The following is a 20,863-nucleotide window of genomic DNA, read 5'->3' as shown; positions in this document are numbered from 1 at the left end:
AAGCAGGTTTTGGTCAGTCCTGATACATAATGCCAAAATAGTGTGACATACATATGAATGCACATACATATACATACATTATAGACACAAAATGCTGAAAATTTTATTCCAGTCTACTTATCAAATGCCTTTTCTAAGTCTATAAATGCCATGTAAGTTGGTTTGTTTTTCTTTAATCTTGCTTCTACTATTAATCTGAGCGCTAAAATTGCTTACCTTGTTCCTATACTTTCCTGAAATCAAATTGGTCTTTTCCTAACACTTCTTCCACTCTCCTCTCAATTCTTCAGTTCAGAATTTTAGTTAAAATCTTTGATGCATGTTTAGTTAAGCTAACTGTTCTTATTCTTCATATTTATCTTCTCCTGCTTTCTTTGGAAGAACTCTTTTTGAAGTCTGACAGAACTTCCCCATTTTTGTAAATATTACATTCGTCTGTTTAATCTATCTATAGATTCCTCACCTGCACTGCTCAGTAATTCTGCAGGTATCCTGTCTATCCCAGGAGCCTTTTTCCCATTCAAATCCTTTAATGCTTATTAAATTCAGATCTCAGTATTGTATCTCCCTTTCCATCCTCTTCTTCCTCTATAACACAAGTTTCTAATTCATTTCCAACATATAACTCTTTAATACATTCCACCTACCTATCAACCTTTTGTTTCCTATTATAAACTGGTATAACATCTTTATTTAACACATTATTAGATTTTAACTTATGTAACACAAAATTCTCCTTAACTTTGCTGTTGCTCCGTAAATATTTACCAATGATCATTTCTCTTTCCATTTCTGAATACTTAATTTTTGATGTAAGCAAATTATATTTCTGACTGAAAGCTCATTTCGCCTGTGCTATTTGGTATTTTATATCAATCCTGACTCGTCCATCTTTAGTAATTCTACCTCCCAAATAACAAAATTCTTCTACCTCCATAGTCTTTTCTAATATAAATAATTAAAAATTTAACAAAATAGAATGTCATGCATAAATTTTTAAATGATATAATAACTCTTTTCCATGTCAGTTAGATGGAGATTCACCTGCAATGGATCAGTACTGCATCATTAAATGATAATTTATCACAAAACACAATGACAGAATCAGAATGTGGAATCGTGCAAAGAATTTCATAAAATGTTCAGACATTTGGTACATTTTTATCCATGACAATTAGTGATGAGATTTATTTAATATTGTAACTTATGAAATGACAAAAATAAACTGGTTCGGTTTTTCATTTCAAACTTTATTTGTTTTAAATAAGTTGAGATAACTAAAGTAGTTAAATTTGGATCATTATTTAATTTTGACAATAACTTAGCTTTAAACTAAATTTGAGTCTAATTTTATTTCAGTTAATTGCATTAATTAATTTGATCAACAACCTATCTGTTTTGTACAAGTATCTATTTCATTTTGGAATCTTTCTTTATGAACCGACATTAAAAAAAAAAGAAAAAAACAACAACCTTGAATGTATCTTTAGTGTGGATGATAAACATGTTGACTTAATATATTTTATAAGTTTATCATTATATACAATTTTCATCATTAAATTTCATTTGGAAAACTTTACATGTAACTATTTAATTCCAAATACATGTTCACTGCAAGGAGTTATAAATTCTAGTTACTTCCATTCATTTGTTTCTGTTTTTACTTCCTTGTACGAAGTAAAGAAAGTTTTGTGAAAAATGTTGGTTTTCAGATTTCAACGGAAATATTAATTTTGAATCCATTTTGACTAGTTTTAGTGTGACGTATCTACACGTACATATGTATGTAAGTATGTATGTATGTATCTCACATAACTCAAAAACGATTTGCATAGTATGTTGAAATTTTGGATTTAGGACTGTTGTAATATCAAGTTGTTCACCTCCCCTTTTGACTGCAATCGACTGACAAAAGTGTCAAAAAAGCCCAAAAAATTGGATTTTGGACTTTTTCTTAACTGCAGTAATAAGCCCTCATTGAGAGCTTTTCAATGATAGTAATATTTAGTTTTATTGGTTTTGGAGTTATAGCAAAATTAAATTTTTTAATTAATGAAGTATTTGGATCTATAAGGGGGAGACAAATTGGTTCGAATCAGACTTCATTGCCTTTTTTACTTTTTAACTTTTCAATTTATTTTTTTTACTTTTATATTTTATTTTTTTAATTAAATATATTGATTTATTAATAATTATTAACCCGTGATTATAAAAAAAATTACAATAAATAATTATTCAATAATTCTTAATAACAATAATAATAAAAAAAAAAAATATTAAAAAAATCAGAATTTCATACAGTTCTGATATTAATTTGTGTACACATTCTCTAGTTTTCAACTTTTCTCTCTCTTTATATTCATCATCCTCTCCTAATCTTTTTATTTTTTCCTTGGTCTTAACATTTTCTTCTTCTTTTTATTTATCATCTTCTCTTAATCTTTTTATTCTTTCTTTGGTTTTAACATTTTCTTCCTCTTTATATTTATCATCTTCGCTTAATTTTTTGTATAATGTTAATTGTATAAATAAAGTTCATGGTTGATTTATTAATAATTATTAACCTCTGATTGTAAACAACTTTTTACAATAAATTAGAATTCATCAAGTTATTAATGAAATAAAATTTTATGTACTTTCATTTTTTTTTAAATGTGTACACGTAATTTAATAGTCATACAAGAAAGTCATATGGTGTCCACATCAGATTTTTTTTTCAAAAGTAAGTTTGTATGGCTACAAATTTATTTTACAAAAGCAGGGTTAGCAATGATCTCTGGTACATTTTTCAATTTTAAAACAGATCTACCAAAACAAAAACACAAACCTATCCACCACCTTTAACAGATTGTGTAATGGTTGAAGAAGTAGATATTATCTAAAATAAATTACAAATTTAGTAAACAAAAAAAAATTTGGGAGAATAAAAATCTGAAATTGAGAATGGATTCTAGTATCCCTAGTTTGAAGTGAAGATCAGATCTTACTAATATACAGACATATTATGAATCAACATACACTTTGCTAGAAAAGTTGCACTTGTCTATGTTCTACCTGTCAACAACAGGGAAAGAAGAATCTTTTGGACAAAGTAATTCCAAAAAAAATTTGTTAAATATTGTAACACAAGATAATTTTTAGATAACTTGGATTTTCCAGGTAAAAAAACACAAAAAATTGCATATTGACTAAAAAATTAAATGAAAGAAGAAAAAAATTGTTTTTTTAAATGTCTAGAATAATATAGAGTGCTGGGTCACTAATGTTAAAACTCTTTAGCATAATGTAGAACTAATAATTTCATCATGATTTATTAATGAACTTAATGTTGATTTATTAATCAACTCTCATTTAATTTTCATGACATCAATATTGATTTATTAATAAGGCGTCATCTATAAAAAAAAGACTGATAAGAAATGTGTATGATTAATACGTGTATTTTTAGTAATACTCATCAGTATAACATTGAATTCCTTGTGCTTCAAATGTCAATTAAACATTTATTGAATAACTAAACATCTCCATGAATATCTTGTTTTAGGTAATATGAAAGTTTAATGTAGTAATATTAATATTATAATTTTAAGATTAACATTAGAATTATTTTAATTACATTATGGTACATTAGATACAAATTAAATAAGTTATACTGATATAATTTTTAAATTGCATTTAGAAATTAAATCCTTTTTCTTCCTTTTTTGTTTAGCCTCCAGGAATTATCGTCAGGCATTCAGAGGATGAATGAGGATGATATGAATGAGTGTAAATGAAGTGTAGTCTTGTACAGTCTCAGGTCGACCATTTCTGAGATGTGTGGTTAATTGAAACCCAACCACCAAAGAACACTGGTATCCATGATCTAGTATTCAAATCCGTATAAAAGTAATAGGACTTGAACGCTGGAACTCTGTACTTCCAAATCAACTGATTTGTGAAGATGCGTTCACCATTAGACCAACCCGATGGGTTAGAAATTAAATCAAATTACTTATACACACACGCGTGCACGCACACACGCACACACACACACACACACACACACACACATATATATATATATATATATATATATATATGTTTATTCTCATATTTTAAGTTTTTTATATAGGAACGTTTTTATTTGATTTTTTAAGTTTGTTTCATTATACATTTGATAATTTTAGTTTTATTTATAAACTGTTCATGATAAAAAATGAATTTTCAGTAATACATTAACAAGAAAAATATTAATTGTAACATTAGTAAATTTATAAATTTTACAAAATGTATTTCCCAGTTAAATGCAAAGGTTAACAGATGTGATCAGACTTTCATTCATAAGCTGTCAATCCTACTTGCAGATAATTTTACAGACACTGTTATTTATTTGGAAATTGAAAATACAAAATTTGGAGAGTTTTGAAATTTTTGTATTTTCATACAAAATACAAAACTTGTATTTTGATGAAAATTGAAAATCTTCTTCACATACTATGCATTACTAGTTGCTGGCTATTCAAGTTACTGTGAAAACTTCACCTGATTTCCAGAGTTGCTGGTTGGTTGCGCTGCTGAGCTGTTGAACAAAGTGTGAAAGTTCTTAAACCATGATATTATGTTTTTATAGTTTTTCTTATCTTCTACCTTTTCCCTGAAGTTATTTGTCCAAGAAGATTAGAGAGTACATCTATCTTTGTACCCATGTAATTAAAATAATTATTTAACTATTCATTTCAAACTGAAATAACCTTCGGTGTTGCAGCAGGATATAAAATATAATAGATAAAGATTAAAGTGAAATTATTAAAGTCTTTGCAGTTTGTATATTAAAATAATTGTATTCTAAAAATAATATCAATAATAACTGAAGTACTGTACTATTTGAAATTTTGTATTAATACATAAATATTCAAAAGTTTATAAAAAATGTTTCAGAGTAATTCAAAAAGGGACCTATGCCATATGTTAAATAAGAAAAATGAAAAGTAAATAAATAAGTAAAGGTTACAGAAAAAACTTACTGTAGCTCAGATTCTGGGTAGTTTCCATACCAAGCTGTGAGAAGCATATTATTATAAGTAACTTACAGTACAGAATGATACTGCCTAACATATGTAAGAGTATTCATATAGATAAATTTATTAACAGTAATCAAACACGAGTTTGTTCAATCTACTCGTCTTTAAATATGTTTTAATAACAATAATCTACTAATGAAATCAAAATGTTATTGTGTTTCTGACATTGACCATTTATAAATATATATATTTTTCTAAAGTCAATTCCTTTTAAGAACCATATTCCTTTGTACTAGTATATAAATTTAAAGAACTTGATCAACATGAAGTGGGATGACACTTACAGTATTTTATCATATTTACAAAAAACGATTTTGTGAATTTCTTGCAGCCTCAGTTGTAATCCATTTTTTTCCTTCAAATTGAACAAATTATTGAAAAATAGTGATAAGAATAATATTATCAAAAATATTTTCGTGGATTCTGAAATAAATATTAATAAAGTAAATCTTAATGATAAAGAACTTTTAAATAATATCGTTAGTAATAAAATTCATGAAATTAAATGTGAGAATTTAACCCATAAACCGATTTTTAATGATAAAAAATTAATTTACAATCTGAAAAATAAATTAATAATAACTGTATTGTTTTAAAATCAGATAAAACCAGTATGTCTGATATCATGTGCTTTGAAAAATATAATAATTTGATGAAAAAATACATATTAGAAAATAATTTCAAAGAAATAAATGGCCCATTTAATTAATTAAATTAAATTAAAAAAATTTCAAAAATAACTAAATTTTTAATAGCAAAATACAGCAATTTTTTTTTAAATTATAACAATAATTTAACATATCACTCTGGATTATACCCTTTTGAACCAAGTGCACCAGTATTAACCGGATTTCCAAAAATACATAAACATGGTATTACTGTGCTACCTTTAATTAACTTTACAATTGCTCCATCTTATATTAGCTCCAAAATAATATAAAATACTTAGGATGAAAATGAATTTAGATTACAAATATAATATAAAAAATGTATTCTGAGTTTGTAAATAAATTAAAACACTTAACGATTGGAGATAATAATAGGATAGTTTGCTATGATATTAGTAATATGTACCGTAGCATACCCATAAATAAAACAATTATCATAATAAAAATTAAATTAATATATAATCACGAAGACCCTTTATTTATTGATAATATTATTATTATTATTAGAAATGTATGCCAACAGAATTATTTTAAATTTGATGATGAGTATTATACTCAGGAAAATACCTTACTTTTCCGTTATCACCCATCATGTCAGATTTATCTGCAGGATTTTGAAAATAAAATTATTTATGGTATTACTCATACTCATGATATCTTATTATGGACCAGGTATGTTGATGATATTTATGTTATCTATAATCCCATTATATATAATGAACATCTAATAGTTTTGAACAAATTAAACTCAAACTAAAATGGGTTGAAATTTACATTTGAAATTGGTATAAATAGGACAATAAATTATTTAGATGTTAGTATCAAAATTAATAATAAAAATAACATTTTAAACTTCAGTATACAGGAAACCCACAACTAATAAAACCACAATACATAGATATTCAAATCATCCGTGGTCACACAAAGTTAATACATATAAAAACATGGTTAATAGAGCAATTAATTACATACAATATAACGAAAATAAAAATAAATTAAACAAAGAAATAGATATTATAAAACGAATTGCTATATATAATGGTTATAGTGAATCTTTAGTTAATATATATATATATAAAAAATAAATATAAAAAATTAACAATAATACTTGTTTAATACCAATAAATGACACAAAAAATTGTCAATGTATATTTAAAATATGAATATACTGATAACATTGTTGGTAATTTGTATAACAAAGATTTATAATAAAAATAAATTTAAGCTGCATACCAGATAAATAACCATATAATATAACATTTAAAAAACAGTAAACATACTGATTCACATAGTTTATACAGTTTGGGTGGAATTTATAAAATAAAATGTAATGACTGACTATATTTATAGAGGAAAAATTACTAGATCTTTCAAAACTAGATTTTCTGAACATTTTAGATATTATAAAAATGAAAAACTGGGTTTCTCTAATGTTTTTGACAATCTTATTAGTAATAAACATTCAATATGATATTCAAACAAATTTGAAAATATTAGAAATTAAAAAAACATGAGTGATAATTATAGGGGTTTAGATATTTTAGAGAGATTTTATATATATAAATATAAAAGTAGATTTAATCTGATCAACCTACGAACACAGTATGAGGATGACACAATTATAAAAGCTACAGCAGATGGCAGCACTTGTTCAGACATCGTTAATGTATAATTCAATCTATTTCAAATCTGCTGTAACATAATATTGGCTAGCCAGATCACATGAATATTCTATTTTAACCTATTTATTTTAATTTTTAATGTTAATATTTTTATCAACTGACATCATATTTTTTATATATGTAATTTTTGATTTTTGTTAAAATATATTTAATTTTATTTCAATTTTTAACTTTAAATTATTGATTTTTATCATTTATATTTTTAAAAAATTAAAAAAAAAATTTAACAAAGTTTTTATTGTTTTTTTATAAAAATGTTTTATTATTCTTGATAATTTTTATGTAATTTGATATAAACAATTTGAAAAAAAAGGATTACAAGTGAGGGGATGTGAGAAATTCACGAAAATGTTTTGTATATATGATAGAATAAGTAAGTGTATCCTACTTTATTTATTATTCTGTACTTAGGTTGATCAAGTTCTTTAAATTTATATATATATACATAACAGATCTAACAAATATATCATCTCATTAGGAATACACTGATGGAATGCCGTTCTTTTACTGCCTTTTGGGAGAAATAAAAAATTGTTCTTTCAAATAAAATTTGTTTTAACTTAAAAATCTGGCTTACATTTTATTATTTTAACATTAAGTATTCATTGTTATATTTCTTAAGGAAATATTCAAATTTTTATTGGTATGATATATTTATTTTTATTGATATGTTATTAAAAAATTAGATCTGATAAAAAATATACCCTAAATTATAAAATCAGACCGCATGAAAACGGTCCTTGCTTTTGGATATCCGTAGGCAAATGGCAACAAAATATCTCACTAAAAACCTAATTCATGAAAAAAATAAAACATTTAACATGAAGAAAATTCTGCTTTTTATCAATGTAAACATTGAAATGAATGTCCTTTTTTCATAACATTGCCATCTATGTAGTCAGCCATCTGTGGCTGCAGATCATATTCCTGCAGTCTGCTATAGTACAAAATCAAATGTTTTGGTACTGTAAAATTTAAGAGTGCACCTCTGCAACTCACTGACTTCTATTGATGATTGAAGGAGGGGAAGCCTTTCACACAAAACATTCTGGCTATGAAATCTTGTTAGACTTGATCTTTTCCTCATACAACAAATGAATTTCTCGTCAGTAATGTAGTACCTTGGTATCTTAGTTATACCTTGGTTTGATATCTTTAATTACACAAGAGCATAAATAAATAAAAGTAGTCCTTGGAAATGAATTACAGCTGCCTTTTGAAATGTTGATGTACACACACATATATATATATATATATATATACAACAAAAAATATACAACATAATATCTATTACTTTTATCTGGTTATCATAGTATTTTTTATTTTTTTAATTAATAACAATGCTTTGACTTTTGCAATTTACAGATCATTGAAAGCAATGAATATATTAAAATGGAATATCATTGTTCTTATACTGAATACGCAATTTTGTAACTGCAACATTACCAGTAATAATACAAAATATCCAGATATTAATTTAAATAATTATAATGGAAATTTAAATCTTCATCATACAATAAGAAACAGTGAGTTTGGCCTTCTTATTCTGCATACAAATGATATGCATAGTCGAATTCTAGAGACGACATCAAGTTCATCACCATTTTGTAAAGCAGAAATTTGTTATGGAGGCTTTGCTAGACTAAAATTGGTTTCAGAGAGAATAAGGAAAATGTATGAAAAAAGAAACTGGTCAGTTCTTTTCTTGAATGCAGGTGACAACTTTCAGGGAAGTCCTTTCTATAACATCCATAAATGGAGAACTTTAAGTGATTTAATACCTGATCTTGGATTCGATGTAATGGTAAGATTAAAAAAAAAAACATTAATAGAAATTTTTTTTTTTTTCTTTGGAGTTCTGGGCATTGACTACTATGATCATTGTCCCTTTTCCCAAAGAAAAAACAAGGAAGGGGACAAAAACTTTCCCACTCTGATAAAAAAAACTAAAGATTATTTAAAATATCTTCTAAAATAAATACATTAGAAAACTTAAAATTACAGTAAAAAATAAGCATAATTAAAAAACAATTTAAAACATGATTATCTATAAAAAAGGAAAATTTGAAAAAAATAAATATTTAAAAGAACTAAAAAGTAAAAAAAAATGAAAATCTAAAAAAATAAATGTCTAAAATCGTACTAAAGAGTAAAAAAATATTATTTTCAAAAGTAAAGGACTACTGAAAAATTAAGTTAGTGTATGAAATAATTCAATTCAATTCGAGGGAAAAAATGATCCAAACAATGGATTATCCAATAAACATAAATAGAAGATAATTTTGTTTTCAACAAAATAATATGTATAAAGTTGTCTATTTTCACAAGAGAACAGTGAAAAGCAGGGGTGCACTTTCATATTCAATATCTACATAAATTCTTTAAATACAACATAGGTTTTGATGATAAATGGTAATGATAGCCTCAATATACAATATTAAATCTCTTTTGATGAACTAAAGTTAAAAAGCAAAATAGAATTGAGGTTGTACCCCATGCTTTTCATTGTGGTCTTGCATCTCTCAGCAGACAGTAATTCATTTACAATCTCTCTGTACAGTCTATTAAAGGTTCTGCGAATTTCTTTTACAGGTCCACCAACACATGCGGTAATTTTGAGAGCAGTCAAGAACAGATTCACTTTAAGAAGTTATCACTTTGAGAAGTTACTATTCTCTCTTGAAATCACAAGGTAGACGTTGAAGAGTCACGCAGTATGAGGCTGCAATGATGGTCGTGCCACGTTCCATGAATTCCACCAAGAGAACTCCATTCCGGTCCCAGAACACAGTAGTCATACACTTTCTGTTGGAGAAGGTTCGCTTGAACTTCTTTGGTTTACTGGGAGATTGAGAATGCATCCACTGTTTGGATTGTTCTTTTGTTTCTTCAGTTTCGAAATGGACCCATGTCTCGTCCCCTGTGACAATTTTGTTCAAAAAATCTTCTCCTTCATTGTGGTAGTGCTGGAGAAACGTTAGGGAGGCGTCCATTCTCATTGTTTGGTGATGGTCGGGCAGCATCTTGGGAACCCATCTCGCACACAGTTTGCGGAACTGAAGTCTCTCACTCACAATGGTGTACAGAGCTGACCTTGAAATTTCAGGAAATGAATAACTCAATTCAGAAATTGTGAACCGACGATTTCTCGAATTGCCCCATCCACTCGCTCAACGAGATCATCGGCTGACACTCGCTTCCTTCCCTGACCGCCTGCATCATGAACATTTGTACGTCCTGCTTTAAAGTTCCTGCACCATTGTCGCACTTTGCTGTCACTCATTGAAGTTTCACCGTACACAGTACTTATTCGTCGATGAATTTCAGCTGCATTACACCCCTCAGCCTGAAGAAATGAATTACCGGACGCACTTCACACTTGGCGGGAGATGCTATTGTTGTAGACATGTTTACGTGCTAGCTGCGTGTTCAGAACTAAACGAAGTGACGCGGCATGATTGAAGGACATACTAGAGATGCTGCGCAACACATATGCGCAAAGGTTCGTCCGATTTTTTCGCGGGTTTTTATTTCGCGACCGATCGGACCTTAAAAAAAATAACCCTGGTATTATTTATTTTTTTTTACAAATGTTTCAAATAATTTATTTTAACTTCAAAATTCTTAATGTTTCAGAGTTTAGGAAATCATGAATTTGATGATGGTGTGGAATTCCTTGTAGATTATGTTCTTTCAATAAAATCAGTTACAACAGTTGGATGTAACTTGGACATCTCTAAACATAAATTGGAAAAAAAAATTATTCTTAACAGATCAAAGATATTTACTTTGCAAGGAAGAAAAGTTGGAGTTGTGGGCTACCTAACACCTGACACAAAGGTATGAGACAAAAGAATTTCTTTGTAGTGTAAATAATTATGATAGTGATAAATGATTCAATTGATTGTTAAACTTGATTACTGCTACTGTATCTCACTTACTTAATGAAGATAGACCAGTTTTACCCCTTTGATGAAAGTTATTGGTGATAAAATAATAAAAATTACTACTGGTTCCTAAATTTTTGGAATTGATTTTTTCAGGCTTAATGTGTAGAATGATTCTGGAGCTTCCTGCTAAGCATTAACACGTGTATTTCTCTGATTAAAATATTGAAAAAGTTTACATAAACGAGGTTCTTGAATCACTTTGTTTTCAAATTTAGGCCAAAAAAACTTTCTCCGTGATTTCTGCCCTCAAGGTAAAATGAGGCTACATTGAAATTGTTTGGACAAAAATTATGTGGCAAAATCAGTCGTTTGATTTATGTTTCTTTACCTGAAGAACATTTTAAAAAATGAGACCCAGAACTGTATTTCCAGTAGTTTCTCAGAATTGTAAAGCCCAAAAATTTGGAATCAAAAAACATTTTTTGTTTGGCCTAATTTTACTTTGTTAAATATCACCAAGAAAGTAAAACTGCAACAAAATTTGTAGAAAATTTAATTTTTAGGGAATTTATTATGAAAGAATTTCAGTATAGCTTCAATTTACTATTGAAGCAGAAATTAGGAAGAAATTTTTCACTAGCCCGTATCTGAAAACAAAACAATATAGAAAGTGATTTATAACATAATACAAATATAGAAATTTGTGTTATGTTTAAGGTAATAATGTAATATTTGACAATGTGATGAGGGACTGGTATCAGAATTTGTCTTTCCAAGAAGAAAATTTGAAGAACATCTATTTGGAAATGACAAAGTGCATCCCCACGAGACAGACCATAGGCTTTTGAGCAGTTGAAGAGGGATATCCCCCTCTACAATCTGGACTTGCATTGAGGGATATCATCATACCATCTCTTTAACAAGGCCTTATTGACTATTAAAGCTCTTTGAATCACAAGTTCAACGAAGATCCACATCTACATTTTTTTCTGTGTTTTTGTCTTCAGTCATTTGACTGGTTTGATGCAGCTCTCCAAGATTCCCTATCTAGTGCTAGTCGTTTCATTTCAGTATACCCTCTACATCCTACATCCCTAACAATTTGTTTTACATACTCCAAACGTGGCCTTCCTACACAATTTTTCCCTTCTACCTGTCCTTCCAATATTAAAGCGACTATTCCAGGATGCCTTAGTATGTGGCCTATAAGTCTGTCTCTTCTTTTAACTATATTTTTCCAAATGCTTCTTTCTTCATCTATTTGCCGCAATACCTCTTCATTTGTCACTTTATCCACCCATCTGATTTTTAACATTCTCCTATAGCACCACATTTCAAAAGCTTCTAATCTTTTCTTCTCAGATACTCCGATTGTCCAAGTTTCACTTCCATATAAAGCGACACTCCAAACATACACTTTCAAAAATTTTTTCCTGACATTTAAATTAATTTTTTATGTAAACAAATTATATATGCGATAGTTCTTGCGCAGGACTTCATCTATGCCGTTCATTGTTTCTTCTAAATCCTTTTTACTCTCGGCTAGAATTACTATATCATCAGCAAATCGTAACATCTTTATCTTTTCACCTTGTACTGTTACTCCGAATCTAAATTGTTCTTTAACATCATTAACTGCTAGTTCCATGTAAAGATTAAAAAGTAATGGAGATAGGGAACATCCTTGTCGGACTCCCTTTCTTATTACGGCTTCTTTCTTATGTTCTTCAATTGTTACTGTTGCTGTTTGGTTCCTGTACATGTTAGCAATTGTTCTTCTATCTCTGTATTTGAACCCTAATTTTTTTAAAATGCTGAACATTTTATTCCAGTCTACGTTATCGAATGACTTTTCTAGGTCTATAAACGCCAAGTATGTTGGTTTGTTTTTCTTTAATCTTCCTTCTACTATTAATCTGAGGCCTAAAATTGCTTCCCTTGTCCCTATACTTTTCCTGAAACCAAATTGGTCTTCTCCTAACACTTCTTCCACTCTTCTCTCAATTCTTCTGTATAGAATTCTAGTTAAGATTTTTGATGCATGACTAGTTAAACTTATTGTTCTGTATTCTTCACATTTATCTGCCTCTGCTTTCTTTGGTATCATGACTATAACACTTTTTTTGAAGTCTGACAGAAATTCCCCTTTTTCATAAATATTACACACCAGTTTGTATAATCTATCAATCGCTTCCTCACCAGCACTGCTCAGTAATTCTACAGGTATTCCGTCGATTCCAGGAGCCTTTCTGCCATTTAAATCTATTAATGCTCTCTTAAATTCAGATCTCAGTATTGTTTCTCCCATTTCATCCTCCTCAACTTCCTCTTCTTCCTCTATAACACCATTTTCTAATTCATTTCCTCCATATAACTCTTCAATATATTCCACCCATCTATCGACTTTACCTTTCGTATTATATATTGGTGTACCATCTTTGTTTAACACATTATTAGATTTTAATTTATGTACCCCAAAATTTTCCTTAACTTTCCTGTATGCTCCGTCTATTTTACCAATGTTCATTTCTCTTTCCACTTCTGAACATTTTTCTTTAACCGACTCTTCTTTCACCAGTTTGCACTTCCTGTTTATAGCATTTCTTAATTTCCGATAGTTCCTTTTACTTTCTTCATCACTAGCATTCTTATATTTTCTACGTTCATCCATCAGCTGTAATATATCGTCTGAAACCCAAGGTTTTCTACCGGTTCTCTTTATTCCGCCTAAGTTTGCTTCTGCTGATTTAAGAATTTCCTTTTTAACATTCTCCCATTCTTCTTCTACATTTTCTACCTTATCTTTTTTACTCAGACCTCTTGCGATGTCCTCCCCAAAAATCTTCTTTACCTCCTCTTCCTCAAGCTTCTCTAAATTCCACCGATTCATCTGACACCTTTTCTTCAGGTTTTTAAACCCCAATCTACATTTCATTATCACCAAATTATGGTCGCTATCAATGTCTGCTCCAGGGTAAGTTTTGCAGTCAACGAGTTGATTTCTAAATCTTTGCTTAACCATGATATAATCTATCTGATACCTTCCAGTATCGCCTGGCTTTTTCCAAGTGTTTATTCTTCTATTATGATTTTTAAATTGGGTGTTGGCAATTACTAAATTATACTTCGTGCAAAATTCTATAAGTCGGTCCCCTCTTTCATTCCTTTTGCCCAGCCCGTATTCACCCACTATATTTCCTTCCTTGCCTTTTCCAATGCTTGCATTCCAATCTCCAACTATTATTAAATTTTCATCTCCTTTTACGTGTTTAATTGCTTCATCAATCTCTTCGTATACACACTCTACCTCATCATCATCATGGGCGCTTGTAGGCATATAGACGTTAACAATCGTTGTCGGTTTAGGTTTTGATTTTATCCTTATTACAATGATTCTATCGCTATGCGTCTTGAAATACTCCACTCTCCTCCCTATCTTCTTGTTCATCACGAAACCTACTCCTGCCTGCCCATTATCTGACGCTGAGTTAATTACTCTAAAATCACCTGACCAAAAGTCGCCTTCCTCTTCCCACCGAACCTCACTAATTCCTACTATATCCACATTTGTCCTACCCATTTCCCTTTTTAAATTTTCTAGCCTACCAACCTTTTTCAAGCTTCTAACATTCCACGCTCCGACTCGTAGAATGTTATTTTTTAATTTTCTGGTGACCCCTTCCTTAGTAGTCCCCACCCGGAGATCCGAACGGGGGACTATTTTACCTCCGGAATATTTTACCAAGGAAGGCGCCTCCATTATTGCTATGTGAAAATGCAGAGAGCCACATTTTCTTGGAAAAAAAGCAGCTGTAGTTTTCCATTGCTTTCAGCTGCGCAGTACTCAGAGGACTGAGTGATGTTGGTACGGCCGTTTAAGTCGTCCTGACTCACACCCCTAACAACTACTGAAAGAGCTCCTGCCCTCTTTCAGGAATCATTCCTTAGTCTGGCTCTTAACAGATACCTCTCCGATATGGTTGCACCTTCGGTCCAGCTACTCTGTATCCCTGAGCACTCAAGTCCCCTCACCAACGGCAAGGTCTCATGATTCATAGAGGAGGGACATTTTTTTCATTGAGCTTATAACATGATTAATAAACTACATGGGTTCCCTAGTGCCAGAGTTCTGAGGAGTCTGCAAATGCTGGTGTGATGGTTTGATAATTGACTGAATTTAGATGTGTAAATAACTTATAAATATGCCTATATTAGATGTCATATCTGTAAGTTGTAGGCTAACTGAGATGAGGTTACAAGTCACTCCCTAAAGCAGCCTAATCATTCTCAAGAATAACAAGCTTCCCATCTCCAGTTTACTTGGAAAAGTGAGGATGACGTGATTTTTCAATGCTTCCTTCAATGACCTTTATATACTTTTGCCTCACAAAATGCAGTCAATATTCAATATTACAAATGACATCTTCACTCTGTTCATCACAGGCGCTAACTGTACGGTAAATATTTTTACTGAAAACAACTCTGACTAATGCCTCTTGTACCACACGATCTTTACATGTGTCACTGCTGCAATAGTGGGTTGAAAGGTTGAAAGTATTTGGAAAGTAAACAATTAAATGGTTAAGTTGTATATGCATATACTTTTAAATTTGAGTATTTGTATAACTGTAACTGATGATTTCCAAGAAGAAAATAATAGTTTAAGTATCATGACAAAAATGTCTGAGCGGAAGGAAAATAATACATTCACCATAGAGTTAGTCACTTGCCATATCAGGTACAATCACATCAACAAAAAACTGCTGATTGGTTTGATCATCCAGTGTGAAGTGAATCTAACATATGCCACAGAATCAGTATTTAAAATTTATCTTATAGGTTTATGTGGCACCTCAAAACAATAACATTTGATTCTGATTAACTTAATTTTTTTAATTTGATTCTTCAAAATAGTTTGAAAATCATAGATTTTTGGATTTCCTATTACTTTCCTATAATATTGTAGTAGTAACATGTCTGAATTATTTATTATTTTTAGTATCCGTTGTACTAACAAAAATTGTATGTTATATCAGCTTAATGAAAACTGGTCTTGTACTGTGATGGATTCATTACTCCTGTAAAGTATATTCATTGGAAAACTGGTGGTATCAGAGATGTTTGCTGGAAGGAAGCTATGAATTATCCATTCTTTTCTTTCTTTAATAATTAAAAAAAAGAAAGTGTGTTACTCAAACTCCCTCAAAAATACACATTTATTAATAAATTATTACATATTATAGTGTCATCTAAATTAACTTATTGATTATATTATATATTGCCATATAATTAATTACCTGTTTTTACAAGTATGTTACCTAGTATACATACCTGTAAACATATTATTTCTTAATAACTGATGTACTGATAAATAAATCAAAAAATGTTTTAAAATCTTAAAGCAAGATTTCTGGTATTAGTAATTAAGTTGAAGAGTTTTATGTATTTCTTAAAAATCAAACCAAGGATACTGCCCAACCTAGTGTTAATTATTGATAAAACATAATGTTTTTGATTGTAGAGTACAGGACAGACTGGAAATGTAACATTTAGAAATGAGATAGATTGTTTAAAAATAGAAGTGGCTCATTTGAAAGCAAAAAATGTGGAAATAATTATTGCTTTAGGACATTCTGGTTATGACATGGATAAAAAAATAGCAGCAGAAGTTGAAGGAATTGATTTAGTTGTTGGAGGACATAGTCATACTTTTCTCTGGAAAGGTAATCATTATTTACACATAAAATAAAATAAGTTATAACAAATGGCTTTGTTGAAATTATCAGCCTTTATTATCATTAACCAAGATATTATTCCTGTGTAAAAAAACACAAGAAGTAAATAAGTCATTTAATGCAATAAATAACAGTTGAAATTTCTTCCTGAGTAAAAATATTCGGATTAAAACGGTTATATACCAAAATTTAATTTTCATAAACTTTTGCTACCAGTTTAAAACTAGAAAAATAACCCTAAAATTTCAAAGTAAAAACATTATTTACCAACAGTCAACTAATTTCTGACTCAAATATAAAAAAAAATCTTGGACTATGATAGTTGAGAACTATAAAATTCAAAATAGTAAAGGCAATTAAGGAATTCATGAGATTGTCCTAGAGTGATGATATAATTGCTTTTAAATGTATGCAGTCCTTGTGTAATCCTCTCAGCTTCAGATCACTGAATTTCTATTATTGTTTCATTTAAGCATCAGAACACAAAAATTCCATAACAAATCCAGTTGCATATTCATTATTATTTTAATAATAATATAATTTTATATTAATATAATTTAAAAGAGTGGGTATTCTTGTGATTACATTTATATTACTAGAAGAGCTAGAAATAAATAAATAGTGACCTTTGTAAAAGAAGAATTTCTACTTTGTGAATATGAGACCACTTACTAATTAGAACAACAAAATTTTAAACTGAGCAGTACTCTTTAAAGACAGAGTAAAGTCAAATTGCTATTGCAATGAAAACCATGCTAACTGGAAAATAATTTTTCCGGGGATTGATAATACTGTAAAACATTATAACAGTTTTAAGAGCAGACTGGAGGTAGAAAACCTTGAATGACTGTGAGCAAAGAGAAAAAAAACATTATTTTCATTTTAGATTTGCCACAGATTTACTTAAAAGTTTTAATTAAATAATTAAACTTGAATAAGCACTTTAATTAATCTAAGCACTTGGATAGCCATCCAATTTATCTAAGAAGTATAGTATTATGTGTGAGTCATTTTGAAATGAGTCTTTTTTTAGTTATATTTTGGCTTTAAAAGCAGATATGTAGCCTTTTTAGAGCTACATTCTGTTGATTGATCATCCTGACCTCATAGGGGAAGACACCCTTCTTTTGACAGTTTCTGTCATCATGCCATCCCCTCTGTATCTAGCCCTCACATGTCAATCAACATGTTCAATATGTGCTATTTCGTATCAGCATGTTCTTTTTAGTGGGTATTAAATAGCCTTCAGGTTGTTTGGCCATTAAAAAATCAGTTATAAGTTTGAATATTTGATTTGATAACTGCGTTGTATAATAACTTCAACAATTCTGTTTTATTGAAGGTGATGGTGCACCAGATAAAGAGAGAATTAATGGAGATTATCCAACATGGGTGGAAAGAATTTCTAATGAAACAGGTATTAAAAAGGTAATTAGAGTACCAGTTGTTCAAGCATATGCTTACACAAAGTATCTAGGGTTTCTAAAAATGATTTTTAGTAAATCATCTGAGGTACATGATGTTAGCAAATCTCAGTTACATTTGAGATCAGCTATTGGAAATCCTATCTTATTAAGTTCTGACATTTATAGTGAAGGTAAGCCCTTATAAGTAATATTTCCATAATATAAAAAATTACATTATGTAATTATATTTTTTTCTACTCAGGTGCATGAAATTAATTGAATATCTAAAGAAATTATCAAATTCATTAACAAAACTAGAGTCAAGTACATAAAACTATGAACATCAGGATCAGTCAAACAAAAGCTCTCTTGTTCACCTGATATTCAACGCTTTTGCACCTTTTATTGCCCACAATGACTTTGTGTTGCTAAAACTTAAGCAGGAGAAATATATTGTTTTACTATTTCTTTTTGTGAAACAAGTCAGGGAAATTGTCAACTAAGAACTGACAATGGCTGCTTTATTAGTAGAAAGCGAGGAAGAGCAGTAAATAAGCACATGAAATAGTCTAATATATTCAATATTTTCTTAATTTAACTTTCTGTTGTAATTTACAACTCTTTTATACAATAATCTGCATTAGAAATTTTAATTTCTAAAGATAAAGACATAAAGTGGATTATCCAGTATAAATTTCAGAAGTTTAGACATTTTACCAATCAATACAATTCTTTATCCAAAGGAGGAAATTATTACAAGGTAGCAACTCCTCAAAAACAATTGTACGATTATTTCAGTTGATCCAGAAATTCTACTGGAGATAAGTACTTCAGAAGTACTCATATTATGCCAGTTTTTTTTAGAGAAATCAAATGATAATACCAAAATAGGCTGATTAATATTTAGCTTCCATGGGGAGGAAAGCATACATTATGCTTAGAGAGACATAAAAGTGAGTTGATAAAGAAAAATGTTAAACACTTATAAATCTTAACACTTGTTAAACATTTATAAATCTAATGAACATTTTTAAGTCAATTACATTACTTTTTCTTGTGTGGTAAAAGTTATAAAAATGTTACTAAGACTGGGATTGTTATTCAGATGTAATCAAGTTAAAAACTGTTCAGTATTTTTTTAAATATGGAACAACATAGGTACCAAAATTCAAACTTAAAAAAACATAGTTCAATCCTATCATACAATACAACAATTTTGGCTCATAAAGTTGTTAAAAAAGATAGTTTTATCATAATAACATTGTGACATTACTGCAGTTTTTAGTGACATTGTAAATAATCCTGATGAAAAGTTAATGAGTAAAAAGGAATGATTGATTATTTGGTGAACATAGCAGAGATCAAAGATTTAATATTTGTCTAAGCATAGAAATTTATGAAAGCCTTCTAATGGTTAAACAGCTGAAACATTCAGTTAGAGAAGGAAATGCAAATACTTTTATGGAATAAGTTTGTGTAGATAATTTTTTATCACACAATTTTTGTTAATGAATCTTAATTTAGCTATTTAAAAAAATACTGTTTTTGGCCTTACTTTCCAATATGATGGTATCAACAGATACTCAACAAATCTGAAAGCTTAGCATCAGTGATGGCTCTTAGCTAAAATTAGTGAAAGTGGTGCTCCAGAAAATTTTTTCTGGGCCTTTTCAAAGCCACGGTTAAAGTTTTCTGTAAAATAAAAGAACCGAAAAAAATGAATCAAATACAACAGCTGGAATGAGGATAATAATCTAATTCTATACTTTATCACATTCAAGAATATGGTACATGGTTTTTAAGCATATTGTGCTTAAAAACTGTATTTGGTTTAACCGAATAAATAATATGTCAATACAGATAAAATTTTTTAGTATTATTAGATAATAATTTAATAAAATGTTCACTTATAAACACTATATAATAGTCCAATGGTGCTTAATTTAAATTTCTGTGTACACAGAAATAAATACATAATAGTTTTTACCGATTACCTCCTCTTTTGCCCTTCCAGCATGTTTTTGGACAGATTTGGCAATCAAAGAGCTCTTGCTTTCTACCATCTTCTGATCACTACTGAAAAAACAATTAAACCACTTTCATATTCTTTCTACCAACTAAACTAGAAAAGGGAATGAACAAGGAATGTTCCATACACATGTGGAGTAAAAAAAAACTACCTTCCATCAGGACGCCAGGGTTCGCACTGTGGGAGCGACAGTGCTCTCTCCCCTCGCAGCCTCACATGCAGCTTCCTACATGCACATGCGCACAACAGTCAAACACCACGCCACTGCAACTGTGAAGTGCACAGTTCCATACAAAAAAATGTTTGAATCTTTTTCATAAACTGCAGGATGTCTACTGACATTAAGCTTAAGGATTATATATTGTTCAAGTATAAAGAAAGAATTAAAAA

General features: G+C 29.4%; 1 protein-coding gene across 2 annotated transcripts in view; it reads left to right on the top strand.

The window, feature by feature from the left end:
* The first annotated feature begins 3,462 nt into the window (after nucleotides 1–3,462).
* Nucleotides 3,463–20,863, top strand: part of LOC142320339 (5'-nucleotidase-like) — a 39,476-nt gene continuing 22,075 nt past the window's right edge. Inside the window, exons 1-5 of one of the 2 annotated variants that reach the window (XM_075358054.1) lie at nucleotides 3,463–3,544; nucleotides 8,779–9,217; nucleotides 11,050–11,253; nucleotides 16,825–17,026; nucleotides 18,381–18,466. In XM_075358054.1, coding sequence (XP_075214169.1) covers nucleotides 8,792–9,217; nucleotides 11,050–11,253; nucleotides 16,825–17,026; nucleotides 18,381–18,466 — 918 coding nt within the window. In that variant the 5' untranslated portion in view covers nucleotides 3,463–3,544; nucleotides 8,779–8,791. Of the gene's footprint in view, nucleotides 3,545–8,778; nucleotides 9,218–11,049; nucleotides 11,254–16,824; nucleotides 17,027–18,380; nucleotides 18,636–20,863 lie in introns of both variants that reach the window. The other variant, XM_075358047.1, reaches the window with a different exon arrangement.

The sequence above is a fragment of the Lycorma delicatula genome, chromosome 1 (genome assembly GCF_047948215.1).
Source record: "Lycorma delicatula isolate Av1 chromosome 1, ASM4794821v1, whole genome shotgun sequence".
NCBI classification, from domain to species: domain Eukaryota; kingdom Metazoa; phylum Arthropoda; class Insecta; order Hemiptera; family Fulgoridae; genus Lycorma; species Lycorma delicatula.
This window is presented reverse-complemented; position numbering and strand designations above follow the sequence as displayed.